The 23,566-nt window shown below is 37.2% G+C and overlaps 10 protein-coding genes across 10 annotated transcripts; 5 read left to right on the top strand and 5 right to left on the bottom strand.

Annotated features, from left to right (window-relative positions):
• Nucleotides 1-292: 292 nt before the first annotated feature.
• CBG20724 lies at nt 293-781 on the top strand (the record flags this gene model as incomplete). Its single annotated transcript, XM_002631506.1, has 1 exon — nt 293-781. The coding sequence occupies one exon, from the start codon at nt 293-295 to the stop codon at nt 779-781; it is 489 nt and encodes a 162-aa protein (XP_002631552.1).
• A 1,180-nt stretch (nt 782-1,961) lies between these two features.
• CBG20723 lies at nt 1,962-2,444 on the bottom strand (the record flags this gene model as incomplete). Its single annotated transcript, XM_002631505.1, has 1 exon — nt 1,962-2,444. The coding sequence occupies one exon, from the start codon at nt 2,442-2,444 to the stop codon at nt 1,962-1,964; it is 483 nt and encodes a 160-aa protein (XP_002631551.1).
• A 2,968-nt stretch (nt 2,445-5,412) lies between these two features.
• CBG20722 lies at nt 5,413-5,943 on the bottom strand (the record flags this gene model as incomplete). The annotated part of the gene is made up of 1 exon (XM_002631504.1): nt 5,413-5,943. The coding sequence occupies one exon, from the start codon at nt 5,941-5,943 to the stop codon at nt 5,413-5,415; it is 531 nt and encodes a 176-aa protein (XP_002631550.1).
• A 2,882-nt stretch (nt 5,944-8,825) lies between these two features.
• On the top strand, nt 8,826-11,243 carry Cbr-ubc-19 (the record flags this gene model as incomplete). Its single annotated transcript, XM_045238567.1, has 6 exons — nt 8,826-8,881; nt 9,459-9,523; nt 9,570-9,808; nt 9,927-10,030; nt 10,078-10,297; nt 11,142-11,243. The coding sequence occupies 6 exons, from the start codon at nt 8,826-8,828 to the stop codon at nt 11,241-11,243; spliced, it is 786 nt and encodes a 261-aa protein (XP_045097119.1).
• A 489-nt stretch (nt 11,244-11,732) lies between these two features.
• CBG25671 lies at nt 11,733-11,966 on the top strand (the record flags this gene model as incomplete). Its single annotated transcript, XM_045238566.1, has 1 exon — nt 11,733-11,966. One exon carries the CDS (start codon nt 11,733-11,735, stop codon nt 11,964-11,966), a length of 234 nt encoding a protein of 77 aa, XP_045100354.1.
• Nucleotides 11,967-13,975: 2,009 nt separating this feature from the next.
• CBG20720 lies at nt 13,976-15,913 on the top strand (the record flags this gene model as incomplete). The annotated part of the gene is made up of 6 exons (XM_045238565.1): nt 13,976-14,210; nt 14,632-14,787; nt 15,012-15,124; nt 15,174-15,472; nt 15,519-15,631; nt 15,687-15,913. 6 exons carry the CDS (start codon nt 13,976-13,978, stop codon nt 15,911-15,913), a joined length of 1,143 nt encoding a protein of 380 aa, XP_045097118.1.
• A 259-nt stretch (nt 15,914-16,172) lies between these two features.
• CBG20719 lies at nt 16,173-16,472 on the bottom strand (the record flags this gene model as incomplete). Its single annotated transcript, XM_002631501.1, has 2 exons — nt 16,173-16,213; nt 16,271-16,472. Coding segments are annotated over 2 exons (243 nt in total), but the record flags the coding sequence as incomplete, so codon positions are not given.
• Nucleotides 16,473-16,919: 447 nt separating this feature from the next.
• Nucleotides 16,920-17,636, top strand: CBG25670 (the record flags this gene model as incomplete). Its single annotated transcript, XM_045238564.1, has 3 exons — nt 16,920-17,018; nt 17,186-17,327; nt 17,380-17,636. 3 exons carry the CDS (start codon nt 16,920-16,922, stop codon nt 17,634-17,636), a joined length of 498 nt encoding a protein of 165 aa, XP_045100353.1.
• A 465-nt stretch (nt 17,637-18,101) lies between these two features.
• On the bottom strand, nt 18,102-19,620 carry CBG25669 (the record flags this gene model as incomplete). Its single annotated transcript, XM_045238563.1, has 3 exons — nt 18,102-18,329; nt 18,371-19,049; nt 19,520-19,620. The coding sequence occupies 3 exons, from the start codon at nt 19,618-19,620 to the stop codon at nt 18,102-18,104; spliced, it is 1,008 nt and encodes a 335-aa protein (XP_045100352.1).
• A 726-nt stretch (nt 19,621-20,346) lies between these two features.
• On the bottom strand, nt 20,347-22,191 carry CBG25668 (the record flags this gene model as incomplete). The annotated part of the gene is made up of 5 exons (XM_045238562.1): nt 20,347-20,526; nt 20,821-21,466; nt 21,773-21,853; nt 21,900-21,947; nt 21,995-22,191. The coding sequence occupies 5 exons, from the start codon at nt 22,189-22,191 to the stop codon at nt 20,347-20,349; spliced, it is 1,152 nt and encodes a 383-aa protein (XP_045100351.1).
• Nucleotides 22,192-23,566: the final 1,375 nt, after the last annotated feature.

The raw sequence follows: 23,566 nt of genomic DNA, 5'->3' as shown, positions 1-23,566 counted from the left end.
GATAGCAAGGGAAGCGTGAAGGTGTGTGCAATGAGCCAAAGAGGCGAAGACGTTGATAAGAAGGCAGCCTAGTAACAGAAGAGACTTTTGAAGTGGCATCTTCCCTGTCTTCCCCTTTTTTCCCCTCTTCTGTCTAACCTCTAACCCATTTATCATATCAATTAAAGCTCTTTTCAGCAGCTAGCAGCCAGCTCAATTGCTCGCCTTCTTTCTAGCACTCTCTGGCTCAGCGAGATTGGCTCAGCAAGGTAAAAAAGCTGGGAAAAAATGGATGATCAATCAATATTTTCAGATGTCCAAATTCTTCAAGAAAAAAACTTCTATCACCCCCGCAGCATCCTCATCCAGCGGTTCTTCAAACAACCCATTTCTCAAAACACCTTTAACCCGGGAACTGGTGACTTCCTGGTCCACGAGCCTGGAGACCCTTCTAGCCTGCCAACGTGGTCGCGAGCAATTCCTCAAGTTCTGTGAGCAGGAACACTCGGAAGAGAATCTCGACTTTTGGGAGCACTGCGAAGCGTTGAAACGGAAAACGGACCAGCAAGACATCAAGCGATTCGCTCAAAGAATGTTCAGCAAATTTTTCAACGAAGCTGGCAAGTACGAATTGGGTGTGAGTCAGGAAATACGGGATGGAATCAGACGGGAGATGATGAACCCAACCATTCATACGTATGATGTTGCTCAGGCGTTCATTTATAGTTTAATGCAGCTCGAGTGCTATCCAAGGTTCATTCAAAGCCAGATGTATAAAGATTTGAAGGAAAATTCAACGTAGGAACTCTCCGAACTTTGTATCTTTCTGTTGTGATCTCGTGTTCCCGTTTCTCCTCAAAACCTGTTCAAAATTCTCAATCTCTTTTCGAATTTCCTGAATTCTGTATTTTTCTTCTTTCAAGTCTCCTGCTTTAAAGCCTAATTATATTGTTGGTCCACACCTCCTTTTAAAGCATTGTACCTCTTTGGAAACTTTGTTATCACTTTCATTTCGATGTTGTGCTTTCAGATGTTCAATAGATAAAACATGCACAATACCTGTCCAGGAGCCTTCAACACAATTCTTATGTTTTAGTATTCTATGAGCAATCCCTGAGAGCTATTTTCAATGTTTTTATTGTCTGAATCATTATTAGCACTTTAAAGTCATCCTGTTTATCCCAAATCGTTTAAAAGTTAATTTTAAAAACCGCATTCACCATTTTCTGGTTCCAAATCAAAGTGCACACAGCTTTTTCCTGAGTCCGAACTGACTTAAATTCGTAAATAGTAGTGAGCAATCAGCTCATTAAGCTAGTTGAAAACCGAATTTCGGCTCTCCAAGTTTTTATTTATAACACATTGATAGGCAAACGAAAAACATCATAGATACAAATGAACAATTGCGGAAAAAAAGGAACAAATCATCAAAGATACAATTAACAACTTTAGAAATGGACCCGTATATGAACATAAAAGAAACGACATAGTTTTTCATTGACCCGTGGATAACAATGAAAGAATATGGATTGAAACTAAGGACCCGAACTTTAGGAATAATACATAGTCTTAAAGGTGGGGGGACATGAAAAAAATAATGTTCTCGAAATTCCGTTCAAAGATGCCCCTCGAGGAGTTGAACTTGTGAGGGCGATGATTGAGGGTGCGGCGCCGCTACCGACTGAGCCACGCGGGCAAAGAGAAAGCGCACGCCCGTTCGCATACATAAAGGCGAGGACGACAGCTGTACGCAGAGTGACATTAAGCGTTGTACACCGTGACGGTAGAATGCATACTCTAGCTACAAAAAAACTACGAAAAATCTCATGTCCCCCCACCTTTAAAGGAATACTTGAGGAATGAACTTAAGGAACTTAAAGGAATCAACTTAAACTTAAAGGGAACAACTCAAACTTAAAGAAAACTTAATAAACCCATTGAATTCATAAACCCGTTGAAAGGAGAATGCTGAGAATGCTATTCTAATTAGTCACGGAATTGGTCGCTTCAGGCTCGAACGAAGCTAACAACTCTTTATATCTATCGCTTCTAATATACCTCCCATAACTATCCCGCTTCATTAACCCGTAAATCTCCTGTTGAACAGGATCAAATGCATGCGGCGCTGGATGTTCCAAAGCTTCCCTGGCAATCCCCTGATTGGCGGCATTTATATTAATTTGCATGTCTGCTTCTGGCGCCAGAAAATCGTGATAAATCGTGCGAATCATCTCATTGACAGTTCCTTGGTTCGTCTGGACCCTCAACTGTTCGCAAGACTGCCAAAACAAAAAGTTGCACTCCGAATGCTCTTTTTTCAGATACTTCAAAAACTCTTCTTGTCCTCGTTGGCTTTTCAGAAGGTTATCGAAATTGACAGCCCACTCGCGGACAACTTCGACAGTCAATGGCTCGAAAGGGGTGACTGTAGCTGAGGAACGACAGCATGAGAATGAGAACACCATGATGTCTGAAATAAGCCGCTTCCGATACCTCTTATCTTCTTAGGTCCCTTACCTTGATCTTATCTTGTTGAAGACAAATTTTAAAGAAGTTCCAGTTGATTGAAGCGAAGCAAAGCGAATTGAAGCGTTAAGAATCTTAAGTCCAAACAGTTGAGGCGTTAACAGCGGTAAGAGGATAGCAAAAGCGAATTGAAGCGTTAAAAATTACGACTCCAAACAGTTGAGGTATTGATAAGAAGACGTCGTCAGGAAGTTGCTGCGTGTGTGTGTGTGTGCTGTGATAGACAAGCGACTTCTGAGGAGAGTGCTCGAGAAACGAGCAGAAAGTCCGTACCGTGGCACTGAGTGGCACTTTAAGGATAACCTCTTTTCTTTTCCTACTATTTCAGCTATTCGACAAAACTCTCTACTCCCTCTTACCTCTGCAATTAGTCGATTCCCGGAGGCATTTGCTGTCTTCTACCTACTTTGATTCGGTTGCTGTCATTGGACTCGTTATCAACAAGCTAAATTCAGCCAAGATAAGTGATCAATAAGAAAGTGATAAGATTTATAGGGGAGCTATAAGTTATACTGGTACCATTTGGCATCATATTATAAAAATAGTGTTCTGTAATGCCCAAACAAATGTCTTTCAGATCAAAACGCTCGCCAAGCTGTTCCACAGAAATTCAGCACCCAAAAGCCCGTAAAACCTATTCCGAAGTAGCACTTTGAAGTCATCCTGTTTATCAAAAATCCGTTAAAAGTTCATTTTAAAAACCGCAGTCACTATTTTCTGGTTCCAAGTCAATATCACCTGATTTCAAAGACTTCAAAGTGCACACAGCTCTCTGCTGAGGCCTAACTGACCTAAACTCGTAAATAGTAGTGAGCAATCAGCTCATTAAGCTAGTTGAAAACCGAATTTCGGCACTCCGAGTTTTTATTTATAACACATTGATAGGCAATCATAGATACAAAGGAACAATTGTCCTACCTTCGAAACCGTAGAATCCTGGGATTGCTTGGAACATGGACCATCCACATGTTCATATGATAAAACTGGAAAGTATAATTAAAGTTATGCGAGGAGCAATATGTAAAAGGACCTTCGAGACACTGCTGTGTCAGTTAATTGGTTTTCTGTGATTTGCCCTTTTTATTTTCCTAGCTTCGTTTTCCAAAAACGACATTTATGTTTTACACTTCAACATCAGAACAAAATTGTTTTGCCAGAGTGTGTAGTCCCAGTAGATTCGAAATTAACAACTATAGTAAATAAAATGAGCAATCTGCAAAAAGTATGGAGCATGAAAGATGTTTTATGTGCTTTATGAGCTGTTTTGGGCTATTACGGGCTTTTTCAAGATGTTCAGGTTGTTTTAGCTAGGGCTGGGTACTTTAGGCTGTTCGGGTCGTTCAGTCATTTGAACTCTCATTTGTCATCTTTCTCTTGCTGATGACATCGTTGATTTTCTTCGCACCTGGCACCAAACCTCGGACAATGAATCCCACAGCTTCCTTTTGATTAACAATATTAACTGAACACTGGCTTATCGGCTTTCAGGAAACGCACGCTCATTACTGTTTTTCTCCTCAAATAACTTTCATTTTGGGAACGATGAATCTTGTTCAGGACATCACAACACTTTTTTTCGACCTACCCAATTTCGAAATTATAAAATAAAATTTTCCTCCCTGGACTCTCACTTATGCATGAGCAATACGACATAAAAACCCGCGGTACCTGCTTATTGGAAAACCGGACGTCGTTCCATAATTAAAGAACTCCACTTCTATGGAGTTGGGCACCTGTAATTCCACGTTCAAAGCTGATTTCCAGGAGACAGTTTCTGGAAAAACGCAGTCCAAAGCTGCCATTGTTTTCCAGATTTTCAGGAACTCTAAACTACTGCAGCACTCGTTTCGACTGTGTTTTTATTGTTGAAAATGGGAATTCATGTCGATTTACGGCGGGTCTCGAAGCAAAGGCCTCTGGAAAACAATGGCAGCATTGGTCAGCGTTTTTCAAAGAATTTTCTCCTAGAACAATCAACTTTCGAACGCGACATAAGGGATATGTGAGGGGACGCAAATGGGCTTTATTGATAGACACGAAATCGAATGGGTTGCCTTTTTAAGATTTTGGGCTGATCCAGGCCATTGGACATTGTTTTTTTGCTGTTTCAAGCTGTCTTTCTGCATGTCTATTGTTTTTCTGGTCAGCTTTATTGAAAATTTGGAAGAATCGGAAAAACCGGAGAATTCGGGGAAAATCAAAACAATCAGGGGATGTCGAGAAAATCGGAACAATCAGAGGAATCGGAGAAAATCGCAATGAATCGGGGGGATTGGGGGAAATTCGGGAAAAATCAATATCAGAGGGTAAACAATAAAGTACAGAATATTAGAAAAAAAACATCGGAAAAATTGGAAGAACCTGGCAAAATCGGTAGAATCAAGGAAAATCTTGAGAATCGGGAACAATCGGGGAAAATCGGGAAACGTCGGGAAACGTCGGGAAAAATCGGTGAAAATGAGGGGAACATCGAGAGCTCATAAAATGGAAAGTCTTAGGATTTTGGGAGATGGAAAATCCGAGATAATATTCGTGACACTGTCACGGGTTGAAAAGATTTTCGCAGGGTACAAAATATGAAAGGAGTAGACCTGTATGGGGTCATTTTGAGAGTGGAAAAATGGTTGGAGGATAGCTTGTGGACACCGAAGGGAAAGTTTAACTGGGTTACGGTAGACATGAAAGGTGTAAAGGGACATCAGAACTGTATATTGGTTGGTTTTGGAAGGGGTCAAAAAGGGGGAGAAGCATTTTCAGAGGAGGATCGGGGAGATCGGGTGCAGACCCAGGGTGCCAAAGACAACGGGTGTGAATAGAATACAGAAATTTTAGAAGAAGAAGTTTAGGAACGTGCACAGAGACAGAAAGCCACGGCAGAGGAGACTGGAGCCAATTGGGCGACGAACTTCAATCAACAGGCATCTCTCTGACACCGAACGACTCGAGAAGTTTGCGATACTGGGCGCTATTTACATAGCGAGGATAGCTATCACGCTGCATGAGCACATATATTTGGTTCTGAGCCTCGTTGAAGGTGCTAGTCGATGGACGCCCCATGTTGGTGTTGACGAGATCCCGTACGCGTGAATCCAATGAGACCTCCTTTGGACTCAGAATCGAAATGAAGTCTTCATAGATGATCCGCGCCTTTTCCTCGATCTTCTCCGAGTTTCTCTCGCGCTTCAACTCCTCACAAGCCTGCCAGAATAAGATGTTCTCATCGGAGAACTCGCCCTTGAGAAATTCGGCCAGATGCTTTTGTCCGTGACGATACTTCATGAGGTTATCGAACGCGAAACTCCACGAGTAGACGATCTCGTAGGTTGGAGCTGCTTCCGGAGCCAATGGTGGTACTGGCTCCTCCTTGTTCTGAGTAGTTGTTTGACCATCGGCGTTTTCCTGTTGCACGCACCAGCCGCAGAGAATGCCAAAGACCATGGTTGGAGTCTGGAATGAATATAGTCATAAGCGTCACAAACTATAATTTATCTAGACTGCTCGTCATTGGAACTGGACTGACACTTGGGCGAGAGGATCCCAAGGGCTCAGCTGCTAGACTAAAGTCGTGGGCTCACTAGGAGGAGCTAGTGATGTGGATGCTAATCAATCGCTCATCGAAAATTCTAAAAATCAGGGTACGCACCTGTGGGTTAACTTCACTGAATGGGAGCAGAAGTTTTGATTGTTTGGACTCTCTCCTTCTGCAGCTAGATGAGTTAACAGATCACTTTCTGATTAGCCGGAACTGGATGCCAGAAGATCGAATGAAGCTTATGAACAAGCAAAACGAAGAAATAATTACCTGAAAGCAAACAATTGGGGATGTGTAGAAAGATATGAATCACATAAGAAGGATTTGTTAATGAACCTCGACATTCAAGAACGATGGAGAAATGAATAACAAGGAAGTTATGGTTCCTAGAAGATAGATGGGGCAACATACATCAAGCGGGTCCCCCAGGATGGGAATTGTCTAGAAGGAAGTGTGTTGCGAAATATTGTTTTATGAAGATAAAAGTGCCATAGAGGTAACCTAACAGTAGCCAAGATAATCAAGGAATCCTGGAAAGCCTAGTGAAGACCTACATGTAGCCTAGATTGCCTAGATAGTTGAGCAATAACCCAGAGAGCCCATGAAACCTAGGTAGCCTAGATAGCCTAGTTATACTCTTTAGAATCTCTTGTAGGCCTACGGGGTAAATTTGGGATCTATGGATTTTGGGACCTATGACTTTTGTGATTTATAAATCTTGGAATTTATGCATATTGGGATATATGGATCTTGGGATCTGTAAATCTTGGGAGCTATGGATCTTGGGATCTATGGACTTTGGTGTGTATGAATGTTGGGGACTATGGATCTTGAGATCTACAGATTTAGGGATCTAGTGACAACCTAGATCATAAGGATGCTCCTCCAAGGAGGCTTAGTAGTTTGAACAATCTAGAAGACGCGGTGGGACAGTAGGAGGATCCCTAGGACAACAAGGATTACTACAAGACTGTCTTCAGGATGTTACGTGTGCTTGCTAGTACCTTTTCTAATGTCTCCCTTTAGAAACCGTCAATTACAACGCTGGCAAATTTAATGAGAGGTTAGTCTATGTTATGATTATAGGCTAGCTGGTGGTCTATGGGAAATGCAGGAAAAGGAATGCTCCTTCCGCTCGAAATAAATGAGAAGCACGTGAACGCGGTCGCGTCGCGGCTCGTTAGCAACTAGAAAAGATAAGCAAATGAGAGGGTGTTGTGAAGAACACAGAGAGCAAGTAGGGAGCCAAGGCTAGTGAGGGAGGAGTCAAGATGGTGCTGGGTAGGCCAAGCGGTACGGATTGTCGAGGCGTAGCGATAGAGGATGGCGCGAGAGTAATGAAGAAAGGGTCGAGAGGAGGTGATGAGGGCTTAACAGTGAGAAGCAAGTAGGGGTTATAAAAGTGCAGAGTTGGAACAGAGTTTGGGACAAAGGGCCATAGGCAAGTATCGCTATGATAAAGGAATACCGTGATAAAGGCAAGGTACGCTATGCTAAAGACATGGACAACAAAAGTGAGCCTAGAAAATGAGCAAGATGAAAGAGGGAAGAAGCCAATCGATGATTCTGCTAGGATTACGGTAAAACCTGGAATATAGAGTCACCCAAACCGTTAAATTTGAGCCCATATATCTCGGTTTCTGTAAAAGATAAGATCAATAAGTTGTCAACTGATAAAATGATATTCAGAATATCAGCATCTAAGAATGATTATAGTATGTGATCCCCTGCATTTTCCAGAATAGGGTTCCAAGACACAGGCAGGTCAAATCCCAAGCATTTGGCTTAAAAAACCAAGATTTCTGGGCGAACTGGATCCACCTTGGCTGCAATTTTCGGAATTTTTTTTTTTTTTGGAATGTTATGATTAATTTTTTACATCTCAATGAACACCTTATCCTCCATTCTCTCTCTCTCTCTCTCTCTCTCTCTCTCTCTCTCTCTCTCTCCAACTTCCACATTTGATTCTCCTAGATGTTCAACACATGTGATCCCTTCCTTTTCGAAACGGATGTGAATTTGTGTGTGAGCCCCTTCTTCTTCACTAATGAGCTCCCTAGGTAGATTGCTCCATAAGATATAGGAAAGAGGCGTTACTAATGAGCAGGTTACTCATTACACTATACGAATCGACTTTTATGGGTGATTCATTTGGCACATGACTTGGGAGATGGGGAATATGATAGCAATAGAAACATGATGTCAAGTGTTTTAGAACATTCTGGAAAATGTAGAACTCTGAAAATTGAGGGAAAGGGGACTGTACAAACCCGGTCCAAGTCTGTAAAGTCAGATTTTAAAACTAGCTGAAATTTGGAATTTCAGATTCCTCCAATATCCGAAAACACCTTTTTACCAGCTATCAAGAGGGGTTTCACAATTTTCAGCGCTTTCTGAAACTCAAATGAAGTTTCTATACAGAGAATCCCAAAAAAAAGTTCTAAAAATCCTAAACTCATAGTTCTCTAGTCTCTCTAAACCCTCATTATCCTCTCCTTCTTCAGCTCTATGTGCTAATTGTCTAATCACTCTGCGTCTCTCTATCTCTCACTTTATTCTCGGAAATTAGAAATTTTCCCATGGAAACAAAGTTTATTTTTACACATTTCTCGCTTACTAGTTAGCTACTAAAAAGAGAAAATTCCAGAATTTCGTAATAGTTTTTTTGGTTCATAATATTACACCTGTAATAGAAGAGTTAATTATCTTTCAATTTTGAGCCAACTGATTAATTGTTTATCATATTATCAGATACACTTTATCAGTTGGCACATTTTTGATATCTGTCATGGGAACCGAGATAATGGAACTCAAACTCAACATAGTGGGGCCCTCTTATTACAGGTTTTACGAATATTCTGAATTTCTGAATTTCTGAATTTCTGAATTTCTGAATTTCTGAATTTCTGAATTTCTGAATTTCTGAATTTCTGAATTTCTGAATTTCTGAATTTCTGAATTTCTGAATTTCTGAATTTCTGAATTTCTGAATTTCTGAATTTCTGAATTTCTGATTTTCTGAATTTCTGAACTTCTGAATTTCTGAATTTCTGAATTTCTTAATTTCTGAATTTCTGAATTTCTGAATTTCCGAACTTCTGAATTTCCGAACTTCTGAATTTCTGAATTTCTGAATTTCTGAATTTCTGAATTTCTGAATTTCTGAATTTCTGAATTTCTGAATTTCTGAATTTCTGAATTTCTGAATTTCTGAATTTCTGAATTTCTGAATTTCTGAATTTCTGAATTTCTGAATTTCTGAATTTCTGAATTTCTGAATTTCTGAATTTCTGAATTTCTGAATTTCTGAATTTCTGAATTTCTGAATTTCTGAATTTCTGAATTTCTGAATTTCTGAATTTCTGAATTTTTGAATTTTTGAATTTTTGAATTTTTGAATTTTTGAATTTTTGAATTTCAGTGTGGAAGTTTGTCGAAATCCAATCGAAGGAATTTTCGTGTCTCCAAGTGCCAAAAACAAATTTGGTGAGTTTCGAAAATTTTGAAATTTTCAGACAAACGAAATTTTCAGCTTGGTTCGGTGTGATTTTCGTGCGGAAAGGCATTTTCGGCGGCGGAATTTTTCGTTTCAATATCGAGATTCCATTGGAATTTCCAGAGAGTTCTGAACTTCCAAAAGTGATTTTCAATCAGACGATTTTTCATCCGTTGATCTGTATAAAATCCAAAGAACTATGTCTGAAACGCTCGTTTCCAGATGGATGGAAATCGGAAAAACACAGTCTAAGTAGAGTTTTAATTGTTTTACAGGTAAGCGAGATTGAAAAACGTTCTAGAACCTTCTAAAGTCTTCCAGAGATCCTTTAACTCCTATGACGTGGATTCTGACAAATGCATAAATCCAGAAGCTTCGGTACTCTACAAAGAGCATCGTGACAAGTTCCGAGAAATCGCCAAAGAGTGCGTAGAAGCCAGTCGAGCAATGGTATACGATGACGTGGCAGAACAAGAGGATGATTCTAATGGGATACGGTAGGTGAACAAATGTTAAGAACGTTTTCAAAACAAATTCTTTCCAGACTCCTACCATGGGACGCGCTGATCCATAAAACGGCTCGGGAGAAGATGATTCTGGTCGGAGAAGGTTCTAGAAGCCAGGGAACTGCTGCGGGCTTCCGAAGAGACCATGTATTCTCAAAAATGGGACTTCAAGTTAATGAGATTGTCGGAAGAAGCTATCCGATGGCGTATTCATGGTTCGATCCGGAGGAAATGACTGTCATCACAAAATATGATGATGTGCAAGCGTCACAGGTACGGAATTAAAAGGTTTTTGGGTTTTCAGATTTTTTAGACTGATTTTGAGCAATTTTAGACAAATTTCGGACCTGTGTTAGGTCTTTGTTGGCTATTTTGAGCTGCCGTTATTCCTCTAATAGAAGCCCATCCAAATCGTATACTTTGAGCTCAATTATCTCGGTTCCTATAAGAGATGGTAAAACACTGTCAACTGATAACATGGTGATGATATTATGATAAAAATTTTATCAGTTGAAAACTTTTTGATATCTTTCAAAAGAGCCGTGATATAAGGTCTCGAAGTTGGCGGATAAATTTACCCAAATTTTTCGGATGAGTTGGAGGAAAGAATTCTTTCAGTGATAAATTGATATCTCAAGACGTGGCACGACAATAGAAGATATTCTGAAATTTGAAGAATGTGTTTTTAATTTCTAAAATTTTTGAAAAACCTTCATAAAAACACATCCATCTGAAAATTTTTCCTCCTCTTCCACATGGTTTTTATAGCTTTCCCATTGATTTTTTTGAAGGTCCAAGAAGTTTTTATGTTCAAATTTTGGTCTGAAACAAAAAGTTTAAGAAATTTCTTACAAAATACCGTAGCCCACTTTGAGACCTTATATCTTGGTCCCCCTAAAAGGTACCAAAATTGTGTCAACTGATAAAATGTTGGTGATATTATGATAAAAATTTTATCAGTTGGAAACCTTTTGATATCTTTCAAAGGAATTAATATAAATGGATTCCAAGTTAAAGATCCTATTTCAAGATCTTTCCATTTTGAGCTAATTTTAAACGATTTCCAGCTATGTTTTAACTATTTTAAGATGTTAAATTCCAGATTTCGCCTGTCACCAGCGCCCGTTTGGATCGCGAAAAACACGGAATCGAACCTTTGGATTTGAGCATAATTTCAGTAGAAGAATCTGGAAAGAAATTATAACAATTTTAAGATTTTCGGAATTTTTCAATAAATTTTAAAGTCTGAAAATCTGAAAGCTTGAACATCAGATTAAACTAAAATACACAAAAAATGTAAAACGTTCAAAACCGCCCTCATAAAATTATACAATCGAAAAATTGTGATATTTAGACAGATGGCTTGAAATTGACAAATAGAAAAAATGAAAAAAAAATTGAGCCCACGATTTTGTGATCTGGGATTTTTGTGATTTGGATGAATTGGTTAATTGGTCTCAATTAAAATTAAAAGGAGCCGAGATAATAGGCCTCAAAGGAAATATATAGATTGAGCTCATATTAGAGCAGATACGGTAATGATTCTTGATTCTTTATTCTTGTTTTGAAACTTTTAAATTTGAAAAAAAATAAAATTTAACCATTTTTGGACTGATTGAAGCTAATTGAAGAAGTTCAGGTTTTTGTAAAATTTTTCTTCTAAATGACAATTCTCAACTACTACTATTTTGTTATGTCATCAGATAAGCCTTCCACGTCTTCTACAGTAACCCAAAAGGATACTACAGTAACACCTTGTACTGTCTGTGGTGACGTGGCAAATGGGAAAAGATACGGTACATGGGCATGTCTAGGGTGTATCGTGTTCTTTCGGAGGACCGTTTTGAGGAAAATGAAGTATAAATGTCAAAGAGATGGAAGATGTGAGATTGCTGTAAATGAGTTGGTTTTTTTTGAGTTACTGTAGGAGCATTTGGATTACTGTGGTTTTCAAAAACCAGATTTGTTTGCCGGTCGTGTAGGTTTGGAAAAATGTCTAGCTGCTGGAAGGAATCCTGATGGTAATAAGTCAAAAATTCAGAAATTCAAAAAACAGAATTTCAGAACTATATAGATTTTCATTCAAAAGTTCAAAATCTCGGAATTTCAGGATCTCGGCATTTGAGAATTTCCGAATTTCAGGATTAAGTAATTCAGATTTTCAGATTTTCAAAGTTTCAGCAAAATGTCTAGAATGAATCCTGATGGTAAGAAATTCTGAAGTCTGAAATTCTGAAATTCAGACTTGACCCACAAAGAGCTAGAAGAATTTTACTCTGTGATCTGCGATGTCGGGACAGATGAACAAATAAAAATGACATAAGATCAAAAAGCGGAAACAACATGTAATTGAAATTGTTGTTTTTACGCGCGGGCGTGTGAACACCAGTATCAATCGGAAGTATATGGGATAGAAACAAGGATTAAATCTAGTTTGGAATCTGAATTGAATCTAAATTGAATCTGAACAAATAAACGCTTATTTTTAGGACATCCGGTGGTCAGAGTACGCCTACACAGCATTTTTTAGAGATTATAGAATGGATAAGCTTATTAAGTATGCAGAAATGCTACATAGAGGCAAATATTGGAAAAAAAACTTGGAAATGCTCAGAATGATCTTGCTCAGAATGATCTAAAGAAACTTAACACTTTCCAGGTACTGTAACTTCCCTAGGATCCTGAAAACCTTGAAACTTTTTGGGAATTCAAGAATCCCAAACAACTTTGAAATTATAATAATCTGGATAATTTTTAGAATAGCAAGAAACCCGAAAATCCTCAGTATCAGAGTCATAGACTTATTGACTTACAGACAAAAAAACCGAATCTCAAAAGTTCAATTATTTTCGATAAATGAAATTGAAACATACCATATTTCGTCAAATAGAAGCCCACCGAAACCGTCAACTTTGAGCTCAATTATCTCGGTTCCTCTGGGAGATATCTAAAATGTGTTAACTGATAAAATGTTTGTGATAATATGATAAATAAATTATCAGTTCAGAAAACTTTTTGGTATCTTTCAAAAGAGCTGAGATATAAGGTCTTGAAGTTGGCGGATAAAATTACCCAAATTTTCCGGATGAGTTGGAGGAAAGAATTCTGAAGGCGTCGACGGATTCGATGGTAGAAATAAGGTTAACAGAAAAGCGGATAAGCGATTTTGGCTTACTGTACTTTCGAATTTTGGTCTTCGAGGTCCGATGACGTCACGGATTTAAATGGCTGAATAATTTAGAAAAAGTTTCTGAATTTCTGAACTTCTGATTTTCTGAATTTACCGTATGTCGTCAAATAGAAGCCCACCTCCAGAACCTTTTTAAATTCTTTAACTTTTTTTTTCTTTGAAAGGTTAGAATCTGAAAAATCTGATTCTAAACGAAGCTCAAAATCCAAGTTTTGAATCTTAGATTTCTAATATCCTTTTAGAAGTTTCAGATTCTGAAATTTCTAATTTCCCACTCTAGAATCCAATTAGCACTGAAAAAATTGATTCCAATTTCAAAATAAGCCAAGACTTTCAAGATTTTTAGAATTTCAATTTCCAATTTTAAAACGCCCGCTTTATCTTTTAACTTGGATTCAATTCAACTCTGTTCCTGTAAATGATATTGAAAAGTTGTCAACTGATAAAATGTTCATCACAATATCAGCTATATTTTATCAGGTGACCGAGTTTAGATATCTTTCACAAGAACCGATATAATTGAGCTAAAACTTCACAGTGTGGGGCCCTTCTTTTACAGGTATCTCTAGTTTGAACCCAAAAACATCATTGCCCACCCACAAAAAACACAATCCTCGTAAAAATCAAAAACTGACCGTACTCCCAAAAATTGATATTTGCACACCTGCCAATTTCGTCTGTTTAAAACCCTTCGAAATTCGTTTATTTTTTTGTTATTATTATTTATTTATTTCCCTATCATCTAAATGACGATTCTCAACTACTACTATCTTGTTATGTCATCAGATGAGCCATCCACGTCTTCTACAGTAACCCAAAAAGATAACACAGTACCCCTTTGTACTGTATGTGGTGACGTAGCGAATGGTAAAAGATACGGTACATGGGCATGTCTAGGGTGTATCGTGTTCTTTCGGAGGACCGTTTTGAGGAAAATGAAGTATAAATGTCAAAGAGAGGAAAGATGTGAGGTTACTGTAGGTGAGTTGGTTTTTTTGGGTTACTGTAGGAGCATTTGGGTTACTGTAGTTATTTCAGAAACCAGATGTGTTTGTCGATCGTGTAGGATGGAAAAATGTCTTGCTGCTGGAATGAATCCTGATGGTAAGAAGTCAGAAATTCAGAAATTCAGAAATTCAGAAATTCAGAAATTCAGAAATTCAGAAATTCAGAAATTCAGAAATTCAGAAATTCAGAAATTCAGAAATTCAGAAATTCAGAAATTCAGAAATTTCAGAAAATCAGAAATTCAGAAATTCAGAAATTCAGAAATTCAGAAATTCAGAAATTCAGAAATTCAGAAATTCAGAAATTCAGAAATTCAGAAATTCAGAAATTCAGAAATTCAGAAATTCAGAAATTCAGAAATTCAGAAATTCAGAAATTAATTCTAAATTTTCAGCCATTCAAATCCGTGACGTCATCGGACCTCGAAAACCAAAAAGTGGAAGTACAGTAAGCCAAAATCGCTCATCCGCCTCCCCGCTGACTCCATTGCTACCATCTAATCCCTCGACGCCTTCAGAATTCTTTCCTCCAACTCATACGGAGAATTTGGGTAATTTTTTCCGTCAAATTCGAGACCTTATATCACCGAAAACTTCGAGACCTTATATCTTTAAAAGATATCAAAAAGTTTTCAACTGATACATTTTTTTATCATAATATCAGCAATATTTTATCAGTTGACACAATTTTGATACCTTTAAGGGGGACCAATATATAAGGTATCAAGGTGGGCTACTGTGTTTTGTAAGAAATGTATTAAACTTCTTGTTACAGACCAAAATTTGGACCTAAACGTTTTTGTGGACCTTCAAAAAGATCAATGGGAAAATCATAAAAACCATGTGGAAGAGGAGGAAAAATTTTCAGATGGATGTGTTTTTATGAAGGTTTTCAAAAAAAATTTTAGAAATTAAAAACACATTCTTCAAATTTCAGAATACCTATCATCGTCGTGCCACGTCGTCAGATATCAACTTATCACTAAAATTAGCTATCCAAGATTCAAATTCCTTTGCTTCTCAATTCCAATTTTTTCGAGAGCTTTCCGAAGAAAATCGGATAAAAGTTTTAAGAGAATTCTCAATTGGATTCATGATTTTGGACCAAGCCGTAAGAACTAAAAATGATGCAGATCCGGGATTTTGGATTCTTCAAAATGACAGTTTTTTGGGATTACACCCAGATTTCAAATTTGAGGAAATGGACGAAAATTTGGAAAATTTGGAGAAAGAAAAGTGAGGATTTTTAATTAAAAAAGAATTGTTAAAACCTATTTTTCAGATCTCATTTTGATTTTGTCACCCAGCTAATTGACACAATTAGCGAGCCAATTAAGAAGTTGGAAATTGAAGGTACAGAAATTGCGATTTTGAAAATTTTGATGTTCTTAACTTGTGAGTAAAAGTTTGTTATCTAAAAATTCTGAATTTCTGAAATTCAAAATTTCAGCTTCTTCCAATAATGATAATCATCTTCGGAACCACTTTTTGCAACTCCTAATGGATCACTTGACCTCTAAAGATGCTGAAAATGGTCCTGAAAAATTTGGAGAGATAATTTTGTTGATTAGCTCAATTAGATGTACAATTAAGAGTTTTTATAATTTAACGAAAATTAGTGATTTATTTGATGTTAGGAATTTTGAGCATTGTGTTAGAAATGTTCTTGTTGATTGATTTAATAAATTATTCGTTTTGATTTTTGAATCTTTCAAATAGATTTTCAAAAATTGTATATCGATTTCAATATTCAGACAAAAAATTTCAGAATTTCTCGGTATCGAATCTAATGATTTGCTGAAAATCTGAAAATCTCTGAAATTCCGAGATTTCGAAATTCTGAGATTTTGAACTTCTGAAATATTTCTGAAATCATGAAATTTCTGAATTTCTGAATTTCTGACTTCTTACCATCCGGATTCGTTCTAGCAGTTAGACATTTTTTCCTCCTACACGATCGACAAACACATCTGGTTTCTGAAATGACTACAGTAACCCAAATGCTCCTACAGTAACCCAAAAAAACCAACTGACCTACAGTAACATCACATCTTTCCTCTCTTTGACATTTATACTTCATTTTCCTCAAAACGATCCTCCGAAAGAACACGATACACCCTAGACATGCCCATGTACCGTATCTTTTCTCATTTGCCACGTCACCACAGACAGTACAAGGTGTTACTGTAGTATCCTTTTGGGTTACTGTAGAAGACGTGGATGACTCATCTGATGACCTAACAGTAGTTGATAATCGTCATTTAGATGATAGGGAGTTTTTGAATTTCTGAATTCAAAAGATTCTTTTTCAGTTTCTGAGTTTTCGATTTTTAAGACTTCAGAATTTAAAAACTTAAGAATTTCAGAATTTCAGAATGTTTTTATTACAAATTTCAGGATCCTTAGAATATTACGGAATTCCGACCCTTCTGAATTTCAGAGTTTTCGAATTTTGCAAACTTTGAAAATCCCCAAATTTTTTCAAATTCTAAATTTTTCCCAGCTTTACGAACTTGGTTAACTTTTTCAATTATTTATTCAACTGGCTACTACTCCCCCAAACTCTAATATCGAAATCATAAATTAATTTCAAATTAAACTTTTCGAATTGAACAATCTGTACAAACAATAGTCTTTAATCCTATAAAAAGTGCTTCAAGGTGTTATAGAACTTCAAAAAAAAATGATTTCCCTATTTTTCCTAGCTTTTCTAGCTCCAAAATCTTCCGCCTATATCGGATTGTATAATGATTTGAATTGTACAATGTTCAATGGAACATCGGCGAGTCTGGAAAAAACCGTCACTAGCATACTGTGCCCATTTTGCAGGTCGTATACGCCCCAGAAGCCGTCAACTGTCAAAATGTGGTCTCCGATTCTTACTGTAGAGTTGCCTACCCACCGACAAGCCCAGATATACCGTATCCAGAAGAAGGAATGGATTATCAGAGACCTTTGATGTGTTATACACTGGATACAGCTACTCCGGCGGCAATTTATCGGGATGCGCAGGCAACTGCGGTTGCCACGTGTCCCAGAACTTGTGGACTGTGTTGTAGGACCAGTGCGTTCATGTGCAAGAATTTGATTTGTAGGTTTTTTATTAGAAATCGAGAATTTGAGTTTTCACAAGAATCCTTCAGACCCCCGAATCGACTGTAATACCATCACCAGAGCCCAATGTCAGTCTCCCGTTTGGCGTCAGATTCTAGCTGAAGACTGCCCAGCCAGATGTGGATTCTGTGACCTAAATGGTTGCATCGACGCGGTTCCTGGCTGTGAAAATGATCCATCCATATGTCATACCATTGGAATGGAACAATTTGTGAATCAAAACTGTAGACGGACTTGTAATCGGTGCTCGGTGAGCACTCAGCCACCGTGTGCTGCCGGGAAATAATTTATAAAGTAATTAAGGGTAATTAAGTATTTTTTAATTTGAAAATCCGAATAAAATATTATAAGAACATTAACAAAAACCTTTCTTGGATCTCCATTTTCAGATTTTTTGAATTACCGACAAAGAAATAGAAATCGAGAAATAATCACAATCAATTGTAAGGGAGCTTCTCACTAAGAAACATCCTCACTAAGAAAATTTCTCAATAAGAAAAATTTTTATTGAGAAAGATCCTTATTAAGAAAGTTCCTCACTAAGAAAAGTTCTCACTAAGAAACATTCTTACTAAGAAAGATTCTCACTAAGAAAAATTCTCACTGAGAAACATTGTCACTAAGATAGATTTTCACTAAGAAAAGTTCTCACTAAGAAAAATCCTCGCTAAGATCAAAATTTTGTATCAAAAATAAATCACAGAATAGTTATTCAGATAAAGTTTATTATATAATTGCCCAACTAATTAAATCAATTAAGTCTCTTAAAAACGAGCTCATCCTCTGGAAATTGATCAGATTTCATGAGAGTGATAAGAATGGTGTGTTGGGTGTTTGGAATTGGGAAAAACCACAGACTGGAAATTCCAGAACTGCTGTCTGGGTCCGGTTGGGTTCCGAATGCTTCGGATAGCTTGGCAACGGTGACGGATTGACTGAATAGCTTGATTTGTTGGAGAGTTGGCGAGCGAGCGAATGACTGAAATAAAAACATTCAAAAAAACATCCAAAAAAGCGAACCTCTCTCATTCCCCACAGCTCCTGAACCGAGATCTGATCCAGCGTCAAATTCAAATTCTTCAATTGCCAAAAATGATGAATCGCCGGCAGCTTTTTCATCTTTCCCATCGTCACCTCCTTCATCCCCTTCCAAGCCTGTGTCCCCATTAATTCCTCAATTTCCAAGAGACTTTCCTCATAATTCAAGTCAAATTCCCTAACGTTAAAGCAATTCACAAACGCTGGCACCAACGAATTTGGAGTGGATTCCAAACAGAGGTACTGTACTGTTAAAGGCGCTTGTCGTCCAATGGAAATTTGATTTTGTAGAAGTCCCAACATCTCCGAAATTGCTGGAAAGCAATCTTGAAACGGATTCTTCTCAGTGCATCTTGAAAAATCGACATCGAAACCAGCCAGGTACAAATTGGGGTTCATTAGCAAACGACCAAGGAAACTTGCCACATGGATTGCAGGGCTACCGTAGCCCAAATGCGACCAGGTCTTGTTTGGAACCTTCCGGATGTAGGTAGACGGTCGGTTGGGCTCTTCGAAATCTTTGTATTCGAAAATGGTCCGGTGTCCGGAGCGGGTGTGAATGTGCATCATAGCGTAGGACGGGCAGAAGATGATTTTGAGGAATTCGATTTGGAGGGGGAGATTGTCACGGAAATGGGTGCACACTTGGCGGAGACGGAATCTGGAAGCATTCGACGATTTTGGGATTTTCAAGGAACTCAAAGTTCTTTGCTAAATTCAAAACTGTATAATACTCAGAAAATCACAGCTACAATAAGACCTGTAATAGAAGAGCCCCCCAACTTTTAACTTTGAGCCAATTTATCTCGGTTCTTGAATGAGGTTTCAAACAGTTGTCAACTGATAAATTGTTTATCATGATATCACGAATGTTTTATCAGTTGGCAGAGTTTTGATATCTCTCATAGGAACCGAGATAATATAGCTCTAAGTTGACAGCGAGGGAGGTATTTACTTTTTAAAACCTGCAGTAGAAGGGCACTTCTTATTGAAACGCCTCTCGGAGGTACCTTGGACCAGTAGATATTCCAGCCCTTCTAATACAGGTACTACTGTAGATTAGAAAATGAAAATTTTATGAAATTTAAAACAACCCAACACTCTAAAAATTGAGGAATTTCGAAAACTCACTGCTGCTCGATTCCCAATTTTCCCAATATCTTGATCATCGCCTTATTTGGGACGTCAAAAAGTGTTTTTTGACCTGAAGGTGTTGGAGATTCTTCAGACATTCTGGAAAATAGAGAAAATTCAAAAAACGAGGTATTTAATTTGTTAAACTTGTAAGATATAAAGATTTAAATTGAGATTCTTAGAATTCCAAAAACTCTAAAAACTCATGATCATGACCTCAGCAGAAAAGAGTACACCTTGACTGAAAATAATGAGTAGGTGGACCAGTGGACCATACAAAGTCATCTGTCCTCTCTCGTGCCAATTAGCAAGAGAAACGGAGCATAACATAGGGAAAAGAGTCATATTTCGCGGGTGGAAAGCCATGTGGCTAGTGAAGTCGGTGAGATTTTTGGAAAGGAGGGAAGAGAAAATGGTATGTAGGTGGTAATTTGAAAAAGGGGTCGAAAAAAACCAGGTACCGTAAACACTCTAATAGAACGCCACCCCTAGCTTGCAAAGAACCAATTTATCTCAGTTTCTGTGAAAGATAACAGAACGTAGTTAACTGACAAGGCACTTTTGATATTATGATAAATATTTTATCAGTTGACTACTTTTTGATATCTTTCACAAGAAATGAGATATGTCGACTCAAAGTTGAAAGTTAGGGGTGACGTTCTATTAGAGTGTTTACGGTATTTCGAAATGTTCCAGGATATGCTCCTTTAATTTTGAGATTCCTTTTTAATCCTGAAAAAAAAATCATCTGGAAAAAATATATCAAATTTATTCACAAGTTTTTTGGGATTTTCCAAAATGTACATAATAACAAAAAAAGAGTTTCAAGCCATAAAAAACACCGATTTCCCCAGAAAATGGACATTTAGTGTGTTTCCAGAATTTTCTCTTCTCCAAATTCCAAATTCCGGGATTACGGTATCCAATATTATCCATAAATCATAGTCGAATTTTGAGTAGATTGTGATAGTGAACGTTTCAGCGGCAGATATAGAATTGAGGGTCTGGAAAAAGTCCAAAAACTAGGATTTCCATATTTTCATTAAAATCCCCACAACGAGAGCTTGAAAACGAGCCCAAACACGCCTAGGCTCCGCGCACTTTGATTTTCCAGACGCGTTGCGGTCGTGCGACGCGTGTCCAGGTGAAATTTCAAAGTGGGCGGAGTTTAGTCGAGTTTAGGCTCATTTTGAAGCGCGGAATGTGAGAAAACTGAATTCAACATGGATAATTGAATATTGTCAATTTTCACAGTTTCAGGATGCCAAGGAAGTTTTGAAATTCAAATAATCGCTCACCCCAATCAAGTGCTCCACTTTTACGTCTTCAAAGTTTCTCCACAATAAAGAAATTTCAATTTTCTCAAAATCCTCCACATTTTCAAATCCTTCCAAATTCGATAAAATCAAATTTGCCTGTTTGGCGGACTTCCATTGTTTCGTCTCATAGAAATCCGATCGTCCACACTTTTGAATTTCCAGATGGACTTTTTTCAGATCTCCTGGTTTCAGATATTCAAAAATTGGTTTGAGCATTTCCGGAGAGAATGTGGTTATCGAAAGTTGATCGACTCGAATTTTGGAGTCTTGCGAGTATGTTGAAAGTTTCTCTCCTAATACTCGGTTTGCCTCGATTGCATTGGTCCCTCCCGAGAAATTTAGAAGCAGATGATGAATTCGAAGTTCAGAGCTCCTCAGAATCCCTAGAACTCCGTCAGCTGCATCCAAATACATGTTTCCACGATCATCGAGTTTTGTATTTAAGATTCTTTTGTTTGGAAATTGATTGTTAGCATAATCCAGGTAGTTTTCATAGGAGATCAAGAAATCATCTAGTTTCAAAGTGCAATTCGCAGATTTCTGACGGAATTCGATTTTTTGGAACTTTTTCGTGCCCATACTGACGAGCTTACGAGCGTTGGAGCAGACCAGATGGAAGCGGAAACTGAAATTTTGATGTTTCAGAACCTGTAATACAAGGGCCACTGATAAAGAAATGAAAAAGTTGTCAACTGATAAATTGCTTTTTTTTCGGATTCCTGGATTCCGGATTTCTGGGTCCGAATTCGGGATTCTCCGGATTCCGGATTCCGGATTCTGGGTCCCTAATTTCGGAACCGACCGGTTTACCAAAAATTTGAAACTTCCAGGAAACTGAGCATTTCATCTAATTCTGAGAATCCAAAAATCCAAAAAATGCAAAATAATAAAATTTTAGAATTCTAAAAATCTGAAAAAAAACTCCACTTACGTTTCCTCCAAACTGAAATATCTCACAAGTTTTTTCGACACCACCTGGTCTCCGTAGTCCGTGAGACAAATTTTTTTGGGTCTGAAAATCAGAAATTTTCAGAAAAAAAACAAATCTATATACTTACTTCTCCTCAATGGCCAAAAATTCCATGAAAATTAGTTTTGGCAACACACTGAAAACTTTTAGACCATTCAATAGTTTTTCAAGTTCAAAAATTACCCTCCAATCTGGTCCAGCTCCTTCTTCCGGGCATAAAATTTGTAAAATCGATACTCGAGCTCGGTATATTCAATGAAATCCAATCCCAGCCATTTTTGAATGATCCCTTCGATTTCTTCCAGACTTTTTCGTTGCAAAAACAGATAAATAATGACAGAATCTTTTCGAGTTTTGGTATTTTTCAGAGACTCTGCCATTTTTTGAATCCTCTCCTGGCTTCGAGACCAAAAGCGTGGAAGGTGGCCGGATATTTTGGAAAATGACATTTGGAGAAAACCGGGAGCCATTTCAGAATTTCCCACAGAAAACCACTCAAACCAGAATTTGAATTCCTCGAAAACCATGTCGATTGGACCATGAACGTTTTTAAAATTTACGTAGGATTTTGAAAATGGTTGATTGGTGAGGACATCGAGAAGTATACAAGATTTGTACACTTGCAGAAAATTTGGATCATCAGTTGACATCTGAAAATTGGGAAAAAGTCCAAGGATTAAAGCATTTTGGAAGGATTTAAGAAGCACAGAATATATCGAAAAATCTTAAAAATCGTAAAGTCAAAAATATAATTCAGAAATATAATTCAGAAATTCGCAAAATCAGAAATTCGCAAAATCAGAAATTTAGAAATTTAGAAATTTAGAAATTCAGAAATTCAGAAATTCAGAAATTCAGAAATTCAGAAATTCAGAAATTCAGAAATTCAGAAATTCAGAAATTCAGAAATTCAGAAATTCAGAAATTCAGAAATTCAGAAATTTCAGAAAATCAGAAATTCAGAAATTCAGAAATTCAGAAATTCAGAAATTCAGAAATTCAGAAATTCAGAAATTCAGAAATTCAGAAATTCAGAAATTCAGAAATTCAGAAATTCAGAAATTCAGAAATTCAGAAATTCAGAAATTCAGAAATTCAGAAATTCAGAAATTCAGAAATTCAGAAATTCAGAAATTCAGAAATTCAGAAATTCAGAAATTCAGAAATTCAGAAAATCAGAAATTCAGAAAATCAGAAATTCAGAAATTCAGAAATTCAGAAATTCAGAAATTCAGAAATTCGGAAATTCAGAAATTCAGAAATTCAGAAATTCAGAAATTCAGAAATTCAGAAATTCAGAAATTCAGAAACTGAGAAATTCAGAAATTCAGAAATTCGGAAGTTCAGAAATTCAGAAATTCAGAAATTCAGAAATTCAGAAATTGAGAAATGCAGAAATTCAGAAATTCAGAAATTCAGAAATTGAGAAATTCAGAAATTCAGAAATTCAGAAATTCAGAAATTCAGAAATTCAGAGATTCAGAAATTCAGAAAATCAGAAATTCAGAAATTCAGAAATTCAGAAATTCAGAAATTCAGAAATTCAGAAATTCAGAAATTCGGAAATTCAGAAATTCAGAAATTCAGAAATTCAGAAATTCAGAAATTCAGAAATTCAGAAATTCAGAAATTCAGAAATTCAGAAATTCAGAAATTCAGAAATTCAGAAATTCAGAAATTCAGAAATTCAGAAATTCAGAAATTCAGAAATTCAGAAATTCAGAAATTCAGAAATTCAGAAATTCAGAAAATCAG

This window comes from Caenorhabditis briggsae, assembly GCF_000004555.2.
Source record: "Caenorhabditis briggsae complete genome, chrV, whole genome shotgun sequence".
In the NCBI taxonomy this organism is placed as follows: Eukaryota; Metazoa; Nematoda; class Chromadorea; order Rhabditida; family Rhabditidae; genus Caenorhabditis; species Caenorhabditis briggsae.
This window is presented reverse-complemented; position numbering and strand designations above follow the sequence as displayed.